General features: G+C 37.2%; 2 protein-coding genes across 6 annotated transcripts; both read left to right on the top strand.

Moving 5' to 3' along the window:
• Positions 1-587: 587 nt before the first annotated feature.
• On the top strand, positions 588-2,062 carry c1h19orf53 (chromosome 1 C19orf53 homolog). The gene is made up of 3 exons (XM_028453504.1): positions 588-745; positions 1,483-1,538; positions 1,653-2,062. The coding sequence occupies exons 1-3, from the start codon at positions 658-660 to the stop codon at positions 1,797-1,799; spliced, it is 291 nt and encodes a 96-aa protein (XP_028309305.1). The 5' UTR covers positions 588-657; the 3' UTR covers positions 1,800-2,062.
• Positions 2,063-4,241: 2,179 nt separating this feature from the next.
• Positions 4,242-17,990, top strand: LOC114465203 (calcium-binding mitochondrial carrier protein SCaMC-3-like). Of its 5 annotated transcripts, none has more exons than XR_003674289.1 (12): positions 4,242-4,636; positions 7,179-7,387; positions 9,703-9,826; positions 9,905-9,992; positions 10,520-10,631; positions 11,722-11,880; positions 11,974-12,126; positions 12,668-12,781; positions 14,461-14,628; positions 14,707-14,854; positions 15,589-15,924; positions 16,826-17,990. XR_003674289.1 is itself a non-coding variant. In XM_028450062.1 (12 exons), exons 2-12 carry the CDS (start codon positions 7,193-7,195, stop codon positions 16,837-16,839), a joined length of 1,458 nt encoding a protein of 485 aa, XP_028305863.1. In that variant the 5' UTR covers positions 4,242-4,636; positions 7,179-7,192; the 3' UTR covers positions 16,840-17,990. The 5 variants fall into 5 exon arrangements, 4 of the variants coding, with proteins under 4 accessions (XP_028305863.1, XP_028305850.1, XP_028305872.1 ...); XM_028450062.1 differs by having other exon boundaries at positions 15,589-15,771; XM_028450049.1 differs by lacking the exon at positions 16,826-17,990 and having other exon boundaries at positions 15,589-16,132.
• The last annotated feature ends 401 nt before the right edge of the window (positions 17,991-18,391 follow it).

Raw genomic sequence — 18,391 nt, 5'->3', positions numbered from 1 at the left:
CGCTTTTGGGTCCTGAGTGACCAGTTGAGAATCGCTGGTTTTATAGATTCAGGTAATATTTATAATCATTTGCAGCCATTGGTTTTTGGAGTTTTAAAGCCTTAAGGCTTATGGTTCTATTCAGATAAATTTGTCCATGTGTGTTAAGTTTTATATAACTGCACCATATCAAAAATAATACAGGTAATGTTTCATAATATAAAGTATATTGTCCCAGCTCCAAGTAAGAGTATGTGATAACTTTACGAAGAGAATTGACCTCATGCTCTTTTCTTTTTACTAAAAATAAACATTATTAAACACCATATTTTCATTGCTTTCATTTTGTTGATTTTCCACTCTCTCTCTCTCTTTGTAGTGCCCCCTGTCGTGCCATTGCGTACCCCCATTTGAGAAACACTGATCTATCATATGTATTCAGGATGACAAATTAATAATTTAGTCTCAAGCTCATTGTCTTATTTACAGTTGTTTCTGTTGATTAATGAACATTTTCCCTGATGTAAAAAAATCAATTAATAAATATTAAATTATAAGGTGTGGGAGCTGTGTTTGGCTGTAATCTGACGTTAAACCGGCAGGTGGCGGTAATGCGACAAAGCGAAACATCAACAAACACGAAGAAGTATCGCGTTGTTTTCTTCCTGTGTTGTAAAAATGGCTCAGGGTTCACAGAAATTTAAAGCTCAGCGCCCAGGAGCCAAAAAACAGCACGTAAACAAACGAAAAGGACCAAAGAAAGGAGGTAAGTAGCGGATATATCACCTGGAAAAGAAACAATAAAAAAGAACAGTTTAAAGGACGTAGACGCCATACACCACGTGACGTGAGCTGCAAAGCACGTTGTCCGTTTATAAAATTAGCGTCGCACACGTTGCACAATTTATAATTTTTGGATATTACGTTACATGTTATTGATTTCTGGAGATGTCGCACCAATTTTTCATTTTAATTTAAAGTTAATTACATTCGAATATATATATTTTTTTTTAACAAGTCAAAATTTTTTTTATTTATTTTTATTTTATTTATTAATTTTATATTGTGAGGTGGATTTTCTATGGAAGCCCAATATCGCCAGTTTAAAAAAAGAAAAAATAGAAAAAGTAAAATAATAATTTATAAAAAATCTAAGTGATAATTTTGAGATACCAATTATACTATCTCATAATTGTAAGACACTAAGTAATGACTGTTTGTTTTTCATTGCTTTTTTAATTTTTTTGGGGTTTATATATGTATGTTTTATGTTTAATGTATTTTTTATTGTATAGTATCTAATAATTATTTTATTTCCTTCGTTGCACTATTTTTCAGGTGTCTTTTGGGTAATCTGTGTGTTGCCTTCTGTTGTCTTTTTTTTCTTGCACTTTGTCTGAGCTGCAATGACTATATATCCCCACTACATGATCAGTAAAGCTACTCTACTTTTCTGTGTTATAAATGCTCCAAAAAAAGTAAATAATTATTTTCTTTGTTAAGCGAGAGCCATTGCCCCTAAGAAGGCTCAGGTGGTTGAGCAACAGAAGCTGAAGAAGGTAAAAGCACATTTCACTAAGTGTGACAGCAGAGCTTTTTGTGTGTGTGTGTGTGTGTCTGCACATTTCAAACACTAACTCTGTATCTTTTACCTTCTGGCGTGCTACCTGAAGGGCCTGGAGGTGGCTATCAGGAACCAGATCGAGCATGAGGTGGCCCACAAGGCCAGCTCCTCCCTCCACAAACCACTGACTGTGGTTAAAGGAGCAGAGAAGAAAGGAAAACCTGCAGCTGCTCATCCTGGATCCAGCTCCAAATAGGAACTCATTCAACAAATGGACAATTAAAGCACATTTTTGTGTTCATTTGGATGTTTTTGGTGATTTATCAATCCTGGATGTTACACAAACTCCCACCAGAGACACAACACGATCCATTATGAGTCGTGAGGTTGCAACTGAATGAACTAAAGGAATAATGTTTTCTTGTTACATTCAGAATTTATCTTTAATAGAAGTCCAGATTGTTTGAAAGAGAATTTATTTTATTATCTACATGAGACTACAATAAAACAATGACAGGCCTTGTATGACTCATGTTTATATACTTTAAAATATGTTGGGTTTAGAACAGCAGGCCCACTGAAGATTGACTGGGATATAAGAGGAAAAATGGAGGATTTTAAAAAGTACACACTATTGATTCTACAACAGGAGTTCAAGCAACTCTTTACTTTTCCTCTCAAATACACTTTGGGATTTTGCAATACATTCACCTTTGTTTAAATGATCTCTGTTTTAATAAAACAACTAACAGAAATGCTCTGTGCTACTTCCTGCTTAGTCTACTGTGAGTTGTAGTTATTCAAATGTCAAATATAAAACAAATCACATAAATTTAAACCTTCAAGTCCTTCCACAAACTTATTTTTTTAATAAAGGTTCAGGATTTTAGACAAAAGTTCCATGTAAACATTATTACATTTTTAATTTCCATTTAAAGATGTCTGGCAGAGTAAAGTTACACAATATTTCACTTGATTAAAAGGCTTTTTTTTATTCCTTTAGAAAATGTGCAATATAAGAACTACATGCTGAAATATAACAATGCACTTATGCAATTTTTTGATAACTGAATTGTATTTGTTTATAGCGTAGAAATAGAATATAATTTCATTTAAATTGAGACAAAGTTTTACATAGTCCAAATTCAGTGAATGCTACTGCTGTACAGTTTATAGCAGTGGTTCACAAACTTTTTTGAATCGTGACCCCATTTTAATATCACAAATTTCTAGAATTAATTTTTAATTGTTATAATCATATAATAATGTGCTACAAATACATAGTTACCAGGATTTGTACACAGTGACACTATGTGCCAGCACAAATATTTTCATACTGTATTTTATTAATTAAGTAGCTTTTTCATAGATGGCCAAATGAGGTTGTGTTTGAAGGTGGGACGTCAGGGACATTTAGATTTCTTGTGAAATGTGTAGTGATCACTATTGTGTTTTCATATGTTTTGGGTTGAACCCCATCTATTCCGTTTCCAGTTTGTTGTCCTCGTGGATCTCCTCAGAACAGAACAGACTCTGTCCAAACTCGTTTAGTGTCATTAATCCAACACAGTTAATTTAGATGTACACGGAATTTGTAAATGTGATATCGTTACTGTGGGTAGGACCAATGTTCCAACTAATGACATAATCACTGTAGAGCAAGGACTGATGACATAATTATTGAGTCCATAGACTCTGGGGATGGGGCGACAAATCCGAGTTGCACGCTTGAACCAAGCAGCAGCCATGTTGAAAGTCTCGGGTCAATTTGAGCCTGATTCGTAGAGGTATTTGAGGAACACAGATTCCTTGCTTTTATAGAGAGATACATATTTGAGGAAGTGAAATTACAGAATACAGTTTTTTATCAATGTGTGTTGTTTTTTAAATTGAAAAATATAATGTTTTTTTTTTTTTTTTTTATTTACTATACATTCCAAGTGACCCCACATGGGGTCATTACCCCAAGGTTGAAAAACACTGGTTTATAGCTATTGCTAAACTAAAATGTAAATAATTAAACTGTAGTTTTTAGATATTGCTTGTATCAATCAGTCCCATTAATAGAGTATTATTGATTAGGTAAATAAATCATCTGCAGTGATTAGATGATGTTACTCATCATGAAGTCTACAGAATCGGGCTGGGCGATTTTGCCTAAAAAAAATCTTCAATTTTTTAAAGAAAAATTTGATTTTCGATTTTTTTTTTTCAATGAACTTAAAAATGACCGTAGACATATTTATTGTCAAAAGTGCAACTTTATTGCTGTGATTGTCCTCATTAAAATGCATAGAACAATCCCAAAATAAAAGGTAAATGAGGCTCTGTCATTCAACAATTTCAAGCTTTAACACAGGTTTAAACAAAAGTGCAACATCAACTTCACAGTAGCTTAAGTAGTTTTCTGATTAAGAAATCAGATAACTACATATTTTATAACATATAACATTACAATTAAAAATAATAATAAACTCTTCCCTTAGCATCTCAGCATAGTGCGAATAAAACATTGAACATGCCTGTGGCACACATATAGCCTACTCGGGGGAAGAATTTTTTTTTTTAACTCAAATTTGCAAAATAAAAATATTTTTAATTATCTACGAATTCGATAAATCGATTTATTTATTTTTGGGTTTTTTTTTTTTTTTTTGCCCAGCACTACTACAGTCTCACAACACTTCTGTGTGGCCCGCCTGCAGTTTCAGAATCTGCTTCCTGCTTCCTCAGCTCCCAGAGCTCCCATTCCTCCCAGTGCTCAGGACGATCCACCACCGAGGGACGCAGACCACCACCACCACCACCACCACCACCACCACCGTCCATCCGTCTGTCTGCAGGTCTCAGATCGCTGGACTCAGCACGGACCCACGGGCTGCTGGTCTGAGACCTGAACCCGAACCCGGAGCTGCTATTGAGGCTCGGATCATCTACGTCCTGCTCTGGATTCCGGATTTTTTGGAGATAAACACTACGTCACGGTACAGACAGACTAACAGAGCGTGTGAGTGCTGACATGCACTTTGAGGATTAGTTCACTACGGACCGTGGAGCTCCACCAGGATCCTATAGGAAACCTAAACACAGCAGGTATCAGGCTTTTGGACCTTTGCATCAGAACTATCCTGTCTTTGACAGTCTTTGACAGGATAGTTCTGGGTTTAGCTGCAGAAACAGCCCACCGAAGGTGTGCTGTGGTATCTGTTACTCAGACTGAAAACCACAAATCCATCATGTGTGTTTAAACTGCAATCCTTACTGTTTCTATAGCTTTGGTCCAGATCACTTTTGCCAAACTCATGACCCAGGGGCCAAATTAGGCCCTTTAGGCCATCCAATTCGGCCCGTAGGAGAAAGTTTAAAAAAAAAAATAAATAAATAAAAAAAAAAAAACTCAACATTAATTATTGTGTAAATTACCAAATAATTCAGTTGTAGGTTCATCAGTCCCTCTAAATACACTCATTTAATGAAACTCCACAATATTTGGAGGATTGCAATTTCCTCATGCTTCTTTGCAGTCATTTTAAATCTGAAATTGTTCAAAAGACATTTAAAAAAAAAAAATAATTCTCATAATTTCTCAAAATTAAATAAAAATTAGTCCTCAATGAAATTTAAAAAGAAAATCCTGCATGGACTTAATGACAGCCTTCATGACACCTTATTCATGCCAATGACAGGTACCATGTCATAATAATGACAATGTCAGCCTTTATGTAAAAGAGAAAACTCAACATGTCTTGAATATCAAAATATTGCCCAGCTCTAACTTCATGGAACTTTTATTTAGTCAGGCTGTTTCACTAACACATACATTCTTTTTTCAAGAGAGAATTGTTGGAAACCTGAAAACACAAAAAACAATTACAAATAAAACTGAATTTTTAATTATTGTTATCTAGCACACAGGTTCTAAACTGGTGGGTTGGGAGAGGAATTTGGGTCGCAGAACTGTATTCAGTGGGTCTCAGGTTTTTGCAAAGAATGTAGAATGTTTTAATTCTGAAGAGTTGGAGTAGAAATGTACTTCTAACAGTAGGAGGCAGTAACATGGCACCTGTTTTCCTGAGTTTTTCAGTTTGTGATTTTTAAAAATATATATTCAGAATCAGAAACCTGCAAAGATTTATTCCATGGATTCTCATCTGTTGTGTTTTGCATTAATTTGAGTAATGGAGTAAATTATCCATCTTAAAAAGGCCACAGCAACAAGGCACGTTTAATTCCGCGACAGGATATTTATGGTCTCTGATGGTGTTGAAAATTGGATGTGGATAAACGGATTCTGAGAACTTTACCTGACCCGTCCGTCACACACTGCGTCAGAACAGTCTGTGGTTATAGAATCCATCACACACACTGAGTTCCCTTTATACCAACGCCAACATTAACACCTTCAGTAATATGAGTCGGCTCTTGGTCGTTATGTGCATCAGTAAAGCTTGGCCTCCTGTGACCCTGTTATTTCCCTTTTTGGGGCACGTTTAATAAAAAGGGCTTCTCAGACCTGAAATACCACACAAGCTGCAGTTCTAGAGACACATAATCTCTCTTAGAAGTCATTAATATTTGGAGCCAAATGTTTCTAAATGATTAATTTTAGATTTTAAAATTATTAAATTCATTTTTTTTTTGTTCCTTTTCTGGATGTGAAATGTTGTTATTGAAACCCAGTCGCTGCTTTCCATACTTTCTCTTTTCAGAAATCTCAATAAGACTTTTTAAGAACATAATCTGTGTTCTTCATCTATTAGGTATGATTATGTTTCTACTTATTGAATGAGATGGAAATGAATGCTTTAGTTTGTGAAGTAATGCTCTAAATAATACACTATTATGTAGTAAAACAAGGTGCACTGAACCTTAATTAAAATATTTCTCTCCAACAGTTCTGAGTTGAGTGTTCACACAAAGGACATTTAGCTCGTTTTGAACAGTTCATTATCTTTTAGATTAAGATAAAAATATCTACATCTTGGCCGTTTCTTAAAAAAAAAAAAAAGTATAACACAATTATGTTTTTTGGAAAGTATTTCAGTTTGTTTGAAAAGACGTTTTACCTCTTTACCAAAAGACGTGTTTGGATTTATTTTACTAACTTGGAATTGTGATTATATTAGTGATGGGCGGTGTTACCAGAAAACTTTACATCATAGTGTTTTTACAAAATGATCATGTTTTCTTGTTATATGGGTGTTAACCACATTTAAAAATGATTAACAGAATAATTACTGCAGTAAATAAATTGGCTTATGATGGCGTATTTTAAGGAGTCATAAAGACAAGTCATAAAGAGGGAATATTATTATTATCCACACCAAAGTCTTTTAAAAAGCGAGGACTGAGCCAGTGTTAATTTTGTTGACTAAAACTTTCCGTCATACTTTTCAAGACAATAATTAGACTATACCTTTAAAAAAAAAAAAAAAAAAATTTGTCAACAAAAACGACATCAAAAACATATTTAAAATTTTGTCAACAATTAAAAACTGTCACATGGGATGAAATCCAATCTGAACTCATGTGATCTTATACATTGATCACCTCAAATGTGAATACCAGGTTGTATACATTTGTTTGTTTTTTACATGAATATATGTTGTTGATTCTCTTCTTTTTCTCTCACCAGCTGACTGATTGGTTATGGGACCCCTGAGGACTTCCTTTACTTGGGCTCACTGTCAGGACAGTGATTCGTCCGTTTCCGACAGAGAGAGAGAGAAGCGTTGGGCAGAGCTGTTTGATCAGCTCGACCTCAACAAAGATGGACGCATTGACATCATGGAGCTGCGGGCCGGCTTGGCAAAACAAGGGTTTTCTAAAAAATCTTTGGAAAAAGTAGGATTTAAGCAACATTTAAAGGGATTTGTTAAAAAAAAGTTTCCACATACCACATTGGGGCTACTTCGGTTACAGTCATTTAACTCCCACCTCAGTCCAAATGGCTCTGACCGAGGCCCTATCCTACATAGGGGCCACTTCCGCTACAGTTTCTTGTCTAGGCGGTCACATCGAGCACCCGTCTTTTTCCTGTACCACACAGAATTTTCTCCCATATGTTGCAATCACTGCCCAAAGTTGGAATTACTCATTTTATGTGGATTTAATGCAAAATTAATTTAGATGTATAGTAAAACAGACTATGTTCCAACAGCAAGACAAATCATATCAAAAATTTGGACCCCTCATGCTTGACTGCTTCACATCTTTTGTTTTGAAAAAAAAATTCACCACGAATTAAGATTTTAATGAGTCAGGTTTTAGATAAGGTTAAATTATCATGACAAATAATGACAAAGTTTAACTCAAAGTGTTGCCATGGACACAGACACATTATAACCAACCACTCACAGAGGAGAACTTGGTGAGGAATCCAGTGACTTATTGCTGGTGTTTTTTTTTTTTGTCGAAAGAGAAAAATGAAAAATCTAAGGACTAAAACTACATTTGCTGCCAAAGTTATCTTTATATAATTGAGTATAATCGAGAGATACAAAGGTTATGCAAAAATGATATTAAACTTATTAAACATTCTTGTTCACAGAAACAAGCCTAAACACCATAGAAAAGGCAAAACTGCTAAAATGAGAGACTGGTTTGGATTATGTGATTGTAGAAAAAAACAAATACATGATGGGAAAAAGACGAAAAGTGCCAACATGGTATACAGATGTGAGAAATCACAGATTAAAATGAAGGTTAGTCATAGTCAGGCCTTGGATGTCACAAAAATAAAAATTCATGGAATAAACAAAGAGATGCTCAATACAAAAACATATGGTAGATATTGCAGTCTACAGCAAAGCAAACCCTAAATCTAATTAAAAAAGAAGCCTCATAATTTAAAAAACGATCTTTAAAGGTCCAGTATTATGGACCCCAACTACATAGTAGTGATGAAACTGATTGTGAGCACTCGCACTGTGCCTCGGAATATCTATATACTGAACGTAATTATATTAACTGTAATATCAACCTGCCTTTGCTGTTTCTTTTACCTGTGAGGTAGTTTGAGAGGGAGAAGCTCACATTCTTATGCAGGGTAGGAGGAGCCAGGATAGTCAGGAGGAGGAGTTTCCACCTTATGAGTCATAAGGCGAGAAAAATCCAACTTGCTGGAGCTGACTTTTTACAAATTGCGGAGTAACAAGGGAGGGAGGAAACATGACTTTTTCAACTTTGGCCCTCTGAATGAGGCTAAAGGGTTGTATGTCACTGTAGCAAAACCATTATGAAGTGAAATTTTCATAATACTGCCCCTTTAAGAAAAAATAAACGCAATATCACGTTTTAGTGGATTGGTTTTGCGCCTTTCTTACATTTCTAACTCTGTGTAAGATCTTATCCTCTTTCTTCTGATCATTCCACTCTGTGCGCCGGGGTCTGAGTGTATGTTTGTACTCCAGCAGTCAGGAAGAACATCACCAGCATAACTTGGTATTTTGAACACAGGCCCTGCCTCGGCTCTCAGGTGTTTGTTTTTAGTAGAAAAGCCTAAAGGTCATAATTTGCCATCTTTTTCCATCTTCTTTCTCTTACCACCACAGCCTTTTATCCATCACGATTTGTTGACCTGCTGCTAATTCTGTCAAATCACGGCCAGACGTCATCCAACACTTTATGTTTTGACTTGATTTGAAAAGAGTGGAGTGCAGCTCACTGGCTATTTTAGTCGTAAGAAGAAGGGTCTTGAAAGCTGAGATGGCTGACCTTTCTCTCAGCGCTGCTGCACTTGATCTCTTCCCACATGGTCGATTGTTATGTGTTTTCTTGTGTAGTACTAATGTTTGATATCAGTTGCAGCAAATAGACTTTGCAGAAAACATGAACCTCGTGCCACCAGTTGCTCATGTCTGCTCTAAATCAACTGTAAGAGTAAATGTGTGCATGAATGTCTTTGTTTTTCTCTGCGTGTGTTGTCCTGTGAGTGTCACTGCAGGAGGTAAACATATCAGATGTTTTCCATGCTTGATTTACCATCAGCAAAGGATTGCTAGTTGAAGGTCCTGTCTTGCTGTCTTTACCTTGATCTGTTCACGGTTTAGGTTGTAGAATATCACTCTTCTGAGCTTTCCATGAACTCAAAACAACGACTCCGAATTCCAGGCAAATGTAACCAAATGTTTGGTTTTTATTTCTCTCGGTGCTGTTAGATGGTCGCTGCTGGAGACACCAACAATGATGGAGTGCTAGACTTTGAGGAATTCACCCAGTATCTTCGGGCCCATGAAAAACAGCTGAAACTTATGTTTCACAGAGTGGACAAGAACAGCGATGGTCAGAATGCTCATAGTAAAGAAATAAATCTGTGCATTTATGACGTTTCATAATAACTTGCTGCGTCCGTGTTTCCAGGTCACATCGATGCAGCAGAGATCCAAGACTGTCTGCGTTCCATGGGTGTGAGCGTCAGCATGAAGGATGCAACACGCATTTTGCTGAGGTCTGTTATCGCCTATCATCTGCTTTTTTTTTTGCTTTGTTGCAATCACAATTACTCCTACAGTGAATATAAAAACACTAATGAAGCTGTCATACAATATGTCTGTTGGTGGAAGGCAACCAAAGCACCACACACAACTGGGGGGAAAAACTCTTCCACATATTTCTTGCTTTGAGGTCACAAAACCAACTTGGAGAAATTGAGCCCATTGTATTCAAACATTATAAAAAGTTGCATAAATTAGTTATTCTCCATAATGATTTTTATATTGTTAGTCTATTGTATTCTCAGGTAATGTTGTATTTTCCGGTAAGAGTAATGCTATTGTTAAGAGATCAATCAAACATTAACTTCTACTTTTATTTTATGTCAGAGATGTTAGAAATACAATTATTTTCCTGATGTACTACAATTTACTCCCAGAATTCAAATACTTGTTTGTTTTGCTCCGGAATCATCTGGCTAAACTGTGTTAAAAAGTCAACATGGTAAACATGAAGGCTTAATTTGTTTGTTTCTTTACCCAGCATGGACAAGGATGGTACCATGACTATTGACTGGCATGAGTGGCGAGATTATTTCCTTTTCAACCCTCTGACTAACATGGAGGAAGTGGCTCGCTATTGGAAGCGCTCAATGGTGAGTTAACACGTACAGAAGCATCCACATTAGTAACTGTATCAGATTGTGAAATGCACAATACCTTGGAACATCCTCAACTAGAATATTTGCATTTCCTAAAAAAATGCTACTGAGGATGCAGGTACTGGTCCGCGTCATCGAACACTGCATTAGCATTAGCCTAGCGGTAGCATTAGCGAGCATTAGCATAGCATTTGCTAGCATTAGCTTTAGCTAACATTAACATAGCATTAGCTAGCATTAACATTTACATTATCGAGTATTATCATTAGCTAGCATTTGCTAAGCATTAATATTTAGCATAGCATAGCATAGCATTAGTTAACATTAGTATTAGCTTTAACCTAGCATTAGCCTAGCATTAACCTAGCATAAACATTGGCATTAGCCTAGCATTAGCATTGACATTAGCCTAGCATTGGCATTAGCCCAGCATCAGCATTAACATAACATTACCCTGCTATAAACAATAGCTAGCATTAGCCTAGCATTAACCTAACATTAGCATAACAATAGCATTAACTTAGCATTCACCTAGAATTAGCCTAGCAGTAGCCTAGCAATAGCATTAACCTAGCAATAACTTAGCTTTTGCCCAGCATTAGCGCTAGCCCAGTTTTAGCCTAGCCAGTGAACCCTCTGTGAATAAATGCAGAAGATATGATGAAAATTGTTGAAATACGTTGAAGGATCTGTAACAATCGAAAAAAAGATGGAAAAAGATTGAAAACGTTGACAATTTGTTTGCAAAGATTTTAAGGTAAAAACTGGAGCTCTCCACTCCACGCTGAAAAGTCAATGCAGTTGCATAAAATATTAAATATGTCAAAAAGTTTAAAAGTTAGAAATTATAAAAGTACAAGCTTAAATCTCAGGAATTTTTTGAACGTTTTGATAGCTTATTTGTCAAAATCGGACAAACGGTGTTGGAGGAGTTAACGACAGACAGAAGAAGGAAATGGATAACAGTTTACACTCAAATAGATGGATTGATTAACTACACTTTTTTCCCAGAAAAAAGTCCCATTTTTGGCCATTGGTGTATGTGTGCCTTCATTTAAAATGTTTCCGTGTGTTGCATCAGTAGATGTTGGACATTGGCGAGCAGCTCACTGTACCTGATGACTTCTCAGAGGAGGAGAAGAAGTCCGGCTACGTGTGGCGTCAGCTGTTGGCCGGAGCCATGGCTGGGTCTGTGTCTCGGACTGGGACGGCACCTTTGGATCGCATCAAAGTCTTCCGACAGGTCGGCTGGGATATAGTTTTGATCTAAATCTAAACGATCTAAACGTGGTTGTAATGAATGGATGAGTCTGACATTGAACCCATGCTCTATCAGGTTCATGGTTCATCTGATGTCAGAGGGAGTGTGAAGAACAGTTTTAACTTCATGTTGAAAGAAGGAGGCCCGTGGTCATTGTGGAGAGGAAATGGAGTCAATGTTTTAAAGATTGCCCCAGAGACTGCCATCAAGTTCACAGCCTATGAACAGGTGAAAAAAACAACCTTGCTGAGCATTCATTTATCCATCTGCACTCTGTCATGTGGGTTCATGCATCAGTGTAATGTTGTTTTTTTGTTACAGTCTGAATGTGCTGTTTTTATTGCCTTCTTATCACCTGCTATACCTGCTTATCCTGCTCAAAGTCATGGAGGTCTGCTGGAGACCTTCCCACCCCCTTTTAAATAAAGATTTCCAGTAATCGTATGGTAGAATATAAATGTGTTGTAATAATTCGGTCTAAACGTTGATTTACTCGAGGTAATGGGATTTCGCTCCTCAGTCCAAGAATGTGAACTCTTTGGGGGATGGGTTTCTTTTGGGTTTTCTGGTTCCTTCTGCAGTCCAAAATTATGTATGTTTAAATTTTAGAATTCTCAGATCTGACTGCAGAAATAAAACCTTGTGAGGCTAGTGACTTGTCTAGGGGTGTGTCTATGTCAGTGACTGTCCCTGTACAGGATAAGGCAGGCCTAGAGGACGGATGCAATGTATTTCTTTGACCAATTTGCTCATTTGTTATGCTGCACAGATCAAAAACATAATCCGTGGCAGTAACGAATCAAGAAATCTGAGGGTTCATGAGAGGTTTGTGGCTGGTTCTTTAGCAGGAGCAACAGCTCAGACAGCTATCTATCCAATGGAGGTAAACCACAGGGAAAATACAGTTGTGTGCGAAAGTCAGGGCACCCCTTTAAAAACAGCATATTTTATATATTTAAAAAGTTATATTCATATTTACTGTCTCTCTGGTATATGTGAAAAAAAGACAATATTGTCAGGAAACATTAATGCATAGTTACATTTTATTTTATAAATTGAACAAAATTACAAAAATGAAGTGTCAGATTCTTTTTACAAGCTCAGACCTCTACCAGCTCATTGGTCCTGAAGCATGTGTCAACAATTGTCATTAGGGAGTGCCAGCTGGTGCCAATTTGAGGGTTTCTTAAATACGGCGACTCCACAAACCTTGTACAAACACTCAGCAACCATGGGTTCCTCTAAGAAGCTGTGTAAGACAGAAAAAATGAAAGTAATTGATGCCTACAATGCCGGGGAGGGCTACAAGAAGATAGCAAAGCGTTTTCAGCTTGCAGTTTCCACAGTGCGAGGCATAATTAAGAGATGGCAGGTGAGGAGAACTGTGGAGGTCAAGAAGAGATCTGGAAGACCAAGGAAACTCTCGGAGAGAACAGCTCGTAGTCTGGTCAGAAAGGTAAACCAAAACCCACATTTGACTTCAAAAGACCTCCAGGAAGATTTAGCAGACTCAGCAGTGGTGGTGCACCCTTCCACTGTGCGCCGATACTTGCACAAACAAGACCTTCATGGAAGAGTCTGTAGAAAAAAAACCTTATCTACGACCTCATCATAAAATACAATGTCAAAAATATGCAACAGAACATCTACTGAAGCCTGATGACTTTTGGAAACAAGTGCTGTGGACTGATGAAGTTAAAATAGAACTATTTGGCCACAATAAGCAAAGGTATGTTTGGAGAAAAAAAGGAGCAGCATTTCATGAAAAGAACACCTTTCCAACTGTTAAATATGGGGGTGGATCCATCATGCTTTGGGGTTGTGTTGCAGCCAGTGGGACAGGAAACATTGCTCGGGTGGAGGGAAGAATGGATTCAATTAAATACCAGCAAATTCTGGAGGCAAATATCACAGCATCTGTAAAAAAGCTAAAGCTGAAAAGAGGATGGCTTCTACAACAGGATAATGATCCTAAACATACCTCCAAATCCACCATGGACTACTTCAACAAACGCAAGCTGAAGGTTTTGGAATGGCCTTCACAGTCTCCCGACTTAAACATTATCGAAAATCTGTGGGTAGATCTTAAAAGAGCTGTGCATGCAAGACGTCCTAGGAATATTGCAGAACTGGAAGCCTTTTGCAAGGAAGAATGGGAAAAAATCCCAAATAATAGAATCCAGAGACTTGTTGTTGGCTATGAGAAGCGTTTACAAGCTGTGATATCTGCCAGAGGGGGTGTTACTAAGTACTAAAGGTACTGATGCTGTAGGGTGCCCCGACTTTTGCACATGCCAAAATTATGTTTTTCCTTTTTGTAATTTTGTTCAATTTATAAAATGTAACTATGCATTAATGTTTCCTGACAATATTGTCTTTTTTTTCCCATATACCAGAGAGACAGTAAATATGAATATAACTTTTTAAATATATAAAATATGCTGTTTTTAAAGGGGTGCCCTGACTTTCGCACACAACTGTACATACATAGTACGACTTCTACGCCAATGAGATATAACATGTCGTCAATCTGATCCATCCTCCATTTTTCCCCTCTTACAGGTTTTAAAGACTCGTCTAACCCTTAGAAAAACAGGTCAATACTCAGGAATCACAGACTGTGCCAAACAGATTCTACAGAGAGAAGGTGTCACTGCCTTCTATAAGGGCTATATTCCTAACCTGCTGAGTATCGTCCCCTACGCTGGGATTGACTTGGCCGTTTACGAGGTCTGAGAGACATTTAAAAGGTTTTGTACTGTGCAACACTCACTGCTCACTCTTTAATTACCTTTTTTCATTCTATAGACTTTAAAGTTTTCTTGGCTGAACAGAAACAGGGGGATGGTAGACCCGGGCGTGATGGTACTGGTCGGATGTGGTGCTGTGTCCAGCACTTGCGGACAACTTGCAAGTTACCCGCTGGCACTGGTTCGTACTCGAATGCAGGCACAAGGTGAGAAAAGCTGTGATTATAATAATGGCTGGGATTTATATAGCGCTTTTTTCAAGGAGATTCAAAACGCGTACAGAAACCATTATTCATTCACACCAGTCACTCACACAGTCATACTGGTGGAGGTAAGCTACAGTGTAGCCACAGCTGTCCTGGGGCATACTGACCGAAGCGTGGCTGCCATTTCGCGCCTACGACCCTTCTGACCACCACCAACATTAATGCACAATTCATACCCATTACTACGAATGGCAAAGTGGGTAAAATGAATTGCCCAAGGACACAACAACAATGTCTTGGATAGAGCGGGATTTGAACACCCAACCCTTCGGTTACTGGAGTCTTAGTCTTTAAACACTTGACACAATGAAACACATTCACACACCAGTGGTGACTGAGGAAGCTGCAAGTAAGATGTTAAACCTCTGAGAAACCTGAGGTTGTGTAGTTTACTAAAGAAGATTTATATAGAGAGAAACTGAAAACCATTGCTGGAGCACGATCATTTTCTTGTTGATGGCCAGACTGGATCCATTGTATCAACCTTCTTTTTTTTCATATTTATAATATATGTTTTCCAAAAATGTTTTTTTTTTAACAGGTTCGCAAAATACATATATTTTTTAAAACATGATCTGGATAAACTTGAAGTAATAATTTTTAAAATGCATAAACCTCATGAATTAGCATTTCTTTACACTCTTTGTTCTGAAACCCATTTCCTGTCTCACCAGCTTCCATTAAAGGAACCCCTAAACTTTCCATGTTGGCCTTGTTCCGCAACATCTTGATCCAGGAGGGTGTCTCCGGACTTTATCGTGGAATTTCCCCCAACCTCCTGAAAGTCATTCCCGCTGTGAGCGTGTCCTACGTGGTCTATGAATACACACGGATAATGCTGGGAGTGGAAATTGAGGGTAGGAGGGGAGTCAGAGTGAAGAGTTAACACAAGCAGGGAACGGTTTGTTTGCAGTGGCGTTCGTTAACAAGCATGAAGTTGCCGATGGTTTGAAGCTATGAAGGGATACGTGGCCTTGGAACTGCAAGCCTTGACTTTTTGGAGATGACTGGTTAGTGGAGCACTCTACATGGACTAAACTCTTGCTCTTGTGTGTGTGTTAAGGATTGTGTAAGAGCATCTTGATATGACACTCTGCAGAGGTGTAAAGTGTACTGATCTATCCTACTCAAGTATAAGTACTGTTACTTGATAGATATTGTACTCAAGTACAAGTAAGGCATGCATAAAATATTCAAGTACAAGTAAAAAGTATTTTAATAAATAGTACGCAAAGTAAAAGTTACAAGCTACTCTCACCACCCATGTTTATTTTTGGTATTTAATCTTGCCATGGTTCCCTTACATACATTAAAATATCTCATGTATGAACTTAAAAAGGAAGAGACAAAATCTTGCACAATTGGAATTTAGTTTATTTAAATAAAAGGTCTGTCAAAATGTACAATTAAAAAAAAAAAAAATCAAACACCAGAGAATTCAAATCGTTATTGTTATTGTTATTGTTGTTATTATTTTTTTTAGGCTCTAAGATTAGCAAAATTTATAAACTGTAAAACTGAGAAAATAACCGTCATTCAGTGCTGTTTTGCCACCACGCATTACGTTTAATCTGGTTGGTCAGTTCATTTTTTTGTAGCTTCACAATGTCCGTTGATAACTTTAAAACGAAACAAAAAAATAATAATTTTACTCAGTAACAATGGGTGTAGAAATGTAACAAATTACTTCTTTTAAAACATACTTGAGTACAAGTAAAATAACTGATTTAGAAATATACTGAAAAAAGTGCATGTACCCATAAAAGCACACTCAATTACAGTAACTTGAGTACTTGTAATCCGTTACTTTCACCTCTGACACTCGGGATGTGCATGATCTTTACCTGACAGCAACTACAAGGTGCCACTTTGAGCTCTGTGACATTCCCACAGCAGTGATTTCTTTCCCAGGAGGTTTGTCGTGAAGATGGACTCCCAACCCCTACTTTTCTAAACGAAAGGACCGTAAACAGGCTCCACGTCAAAGATGTTCCAAAGGCAGGACTTTGATCGATATGTCAAGATTACTAACGCACAGCAACAAGCGGACAATGCCTGGGAGACGTCCATTGGAAGAAAAACAGAATGAAACTTTCCAGTGGATTTACTACTGAAAACATAAGAGACACTACCTCTGGGAGGAATGATCACTGAATAAAGCACATTTAGTTTTTGTGTTTTATAGAAAAGATCCTGGAACTTGAATGCAATATTATTAAACGATGTTTGACAACTTAAGTCAGTAATTATGTTAATCCTCACTCTTTGGCCACATGCCTAAATGCTTAAATATATACATTTCTTTTAATGGAATTGATCGAAATGTTTGGATTTATTTATTATGAATGGTGACTGAATATTTGCTCAATGGAGCAGAAGGGTCACAGAAGACCATGAAAGCAGGCCTCACGAAACTTCTGACTTTTTGGGTTTCAGAAAGTAACTAAACCCTGAGGCTGACGTGTGTGGGCTTCAATTTTTATTTTTTTTTTAAGCCTAGATTGTAGGCGGGGCTTCTGGAGCAGTTAAGACATGCCCAGTCTATACGATAAAATCTCCAAAGAACAATCTATGCTATGCTATGCTATGCTAACTAGCTATGCAATACTCAGTGTACTGTACCTATTTATTCACTCTATTCTTTCAATCCAAACTACTCACTGCAGATTATAGTCTACATGTCCTAGTTTTTATAAAAGAGGCGGGGCTAACAGTGGTGGTTTGTGCCCTAAGAAGCCACCAAACTGTCACAAACCACCATTCTCAGCCAATAGTAAAATTTAATTGAAATAGACGGGTTTCAACCCATACACAGAGTGCACTTTTTACAACAAAATATGCCAAATTTAAATACTAATACACAAATATATTGGTTTTCAGCAGAAAAAAAGGTGTTTTTTAAGTTTTGTTTCTTTTTAAGCAGGAGGTGTCATACAGTGATAACTAGCAATTGTTCATTTTGACGTTGTTTTTAATCCTTCAACGTCGGCTCTTTCTATCGTTGTGAAGCAATAGTAAGATGTACTGTTGCAATAGTAAGAATACGGCTCTAAGAATAAATAAATATGTATTTCCATGTGGTGTTTGTTTATTTATATCCAGTGGGATTGTCGCCTGTTGCTGATTTGATGCAGAATACTTCATAACTGCGTCTTTTTCGATCTTTGCCACGTTAGAGTTGCACACACCAAATCTCTATCTGAGGTCATATGGACAAAAGCTATCAGTTTTTAGTTGTAGAGGTGACTCTGTAGAGGTTTATAAAAGGGGTGGGGCTAACAGTGATGGTTTGTGACCTAAGAAGCCACCACACTGTCACAAACCACCATTCACAACCAATAGTAAAATATAATTGAAATAGACGGGTTTCAACCCATAGAGTGCACTTTTTACAACAAAATGTGCCAAATGTAAATACTTTGACCAAAATGTCTAAAGTTGGACACGAATCAAACCATGACACTACTTCATAGTTCA

This window comes from Gouania willdenowi, chromosome 1 (assembly GCF_900634775.1).
Source record: "Gouania willdenowi chromosome 1, fGouWil2.1, whole genome shotgun sequence".
In the NCBI taxonomy this organism is placed as follows: Eukaryota; Metazoa; Chordata; class Actinopteri; order Blenniiformes; family Gobiesocidae; genus Gouania; species Gouania willdenowi.
The sequence above is the reverse complement of the archived record's forward strand: the minus strand, read 5'-3'. Positions and strand labels throughout refer to the sequence as shown.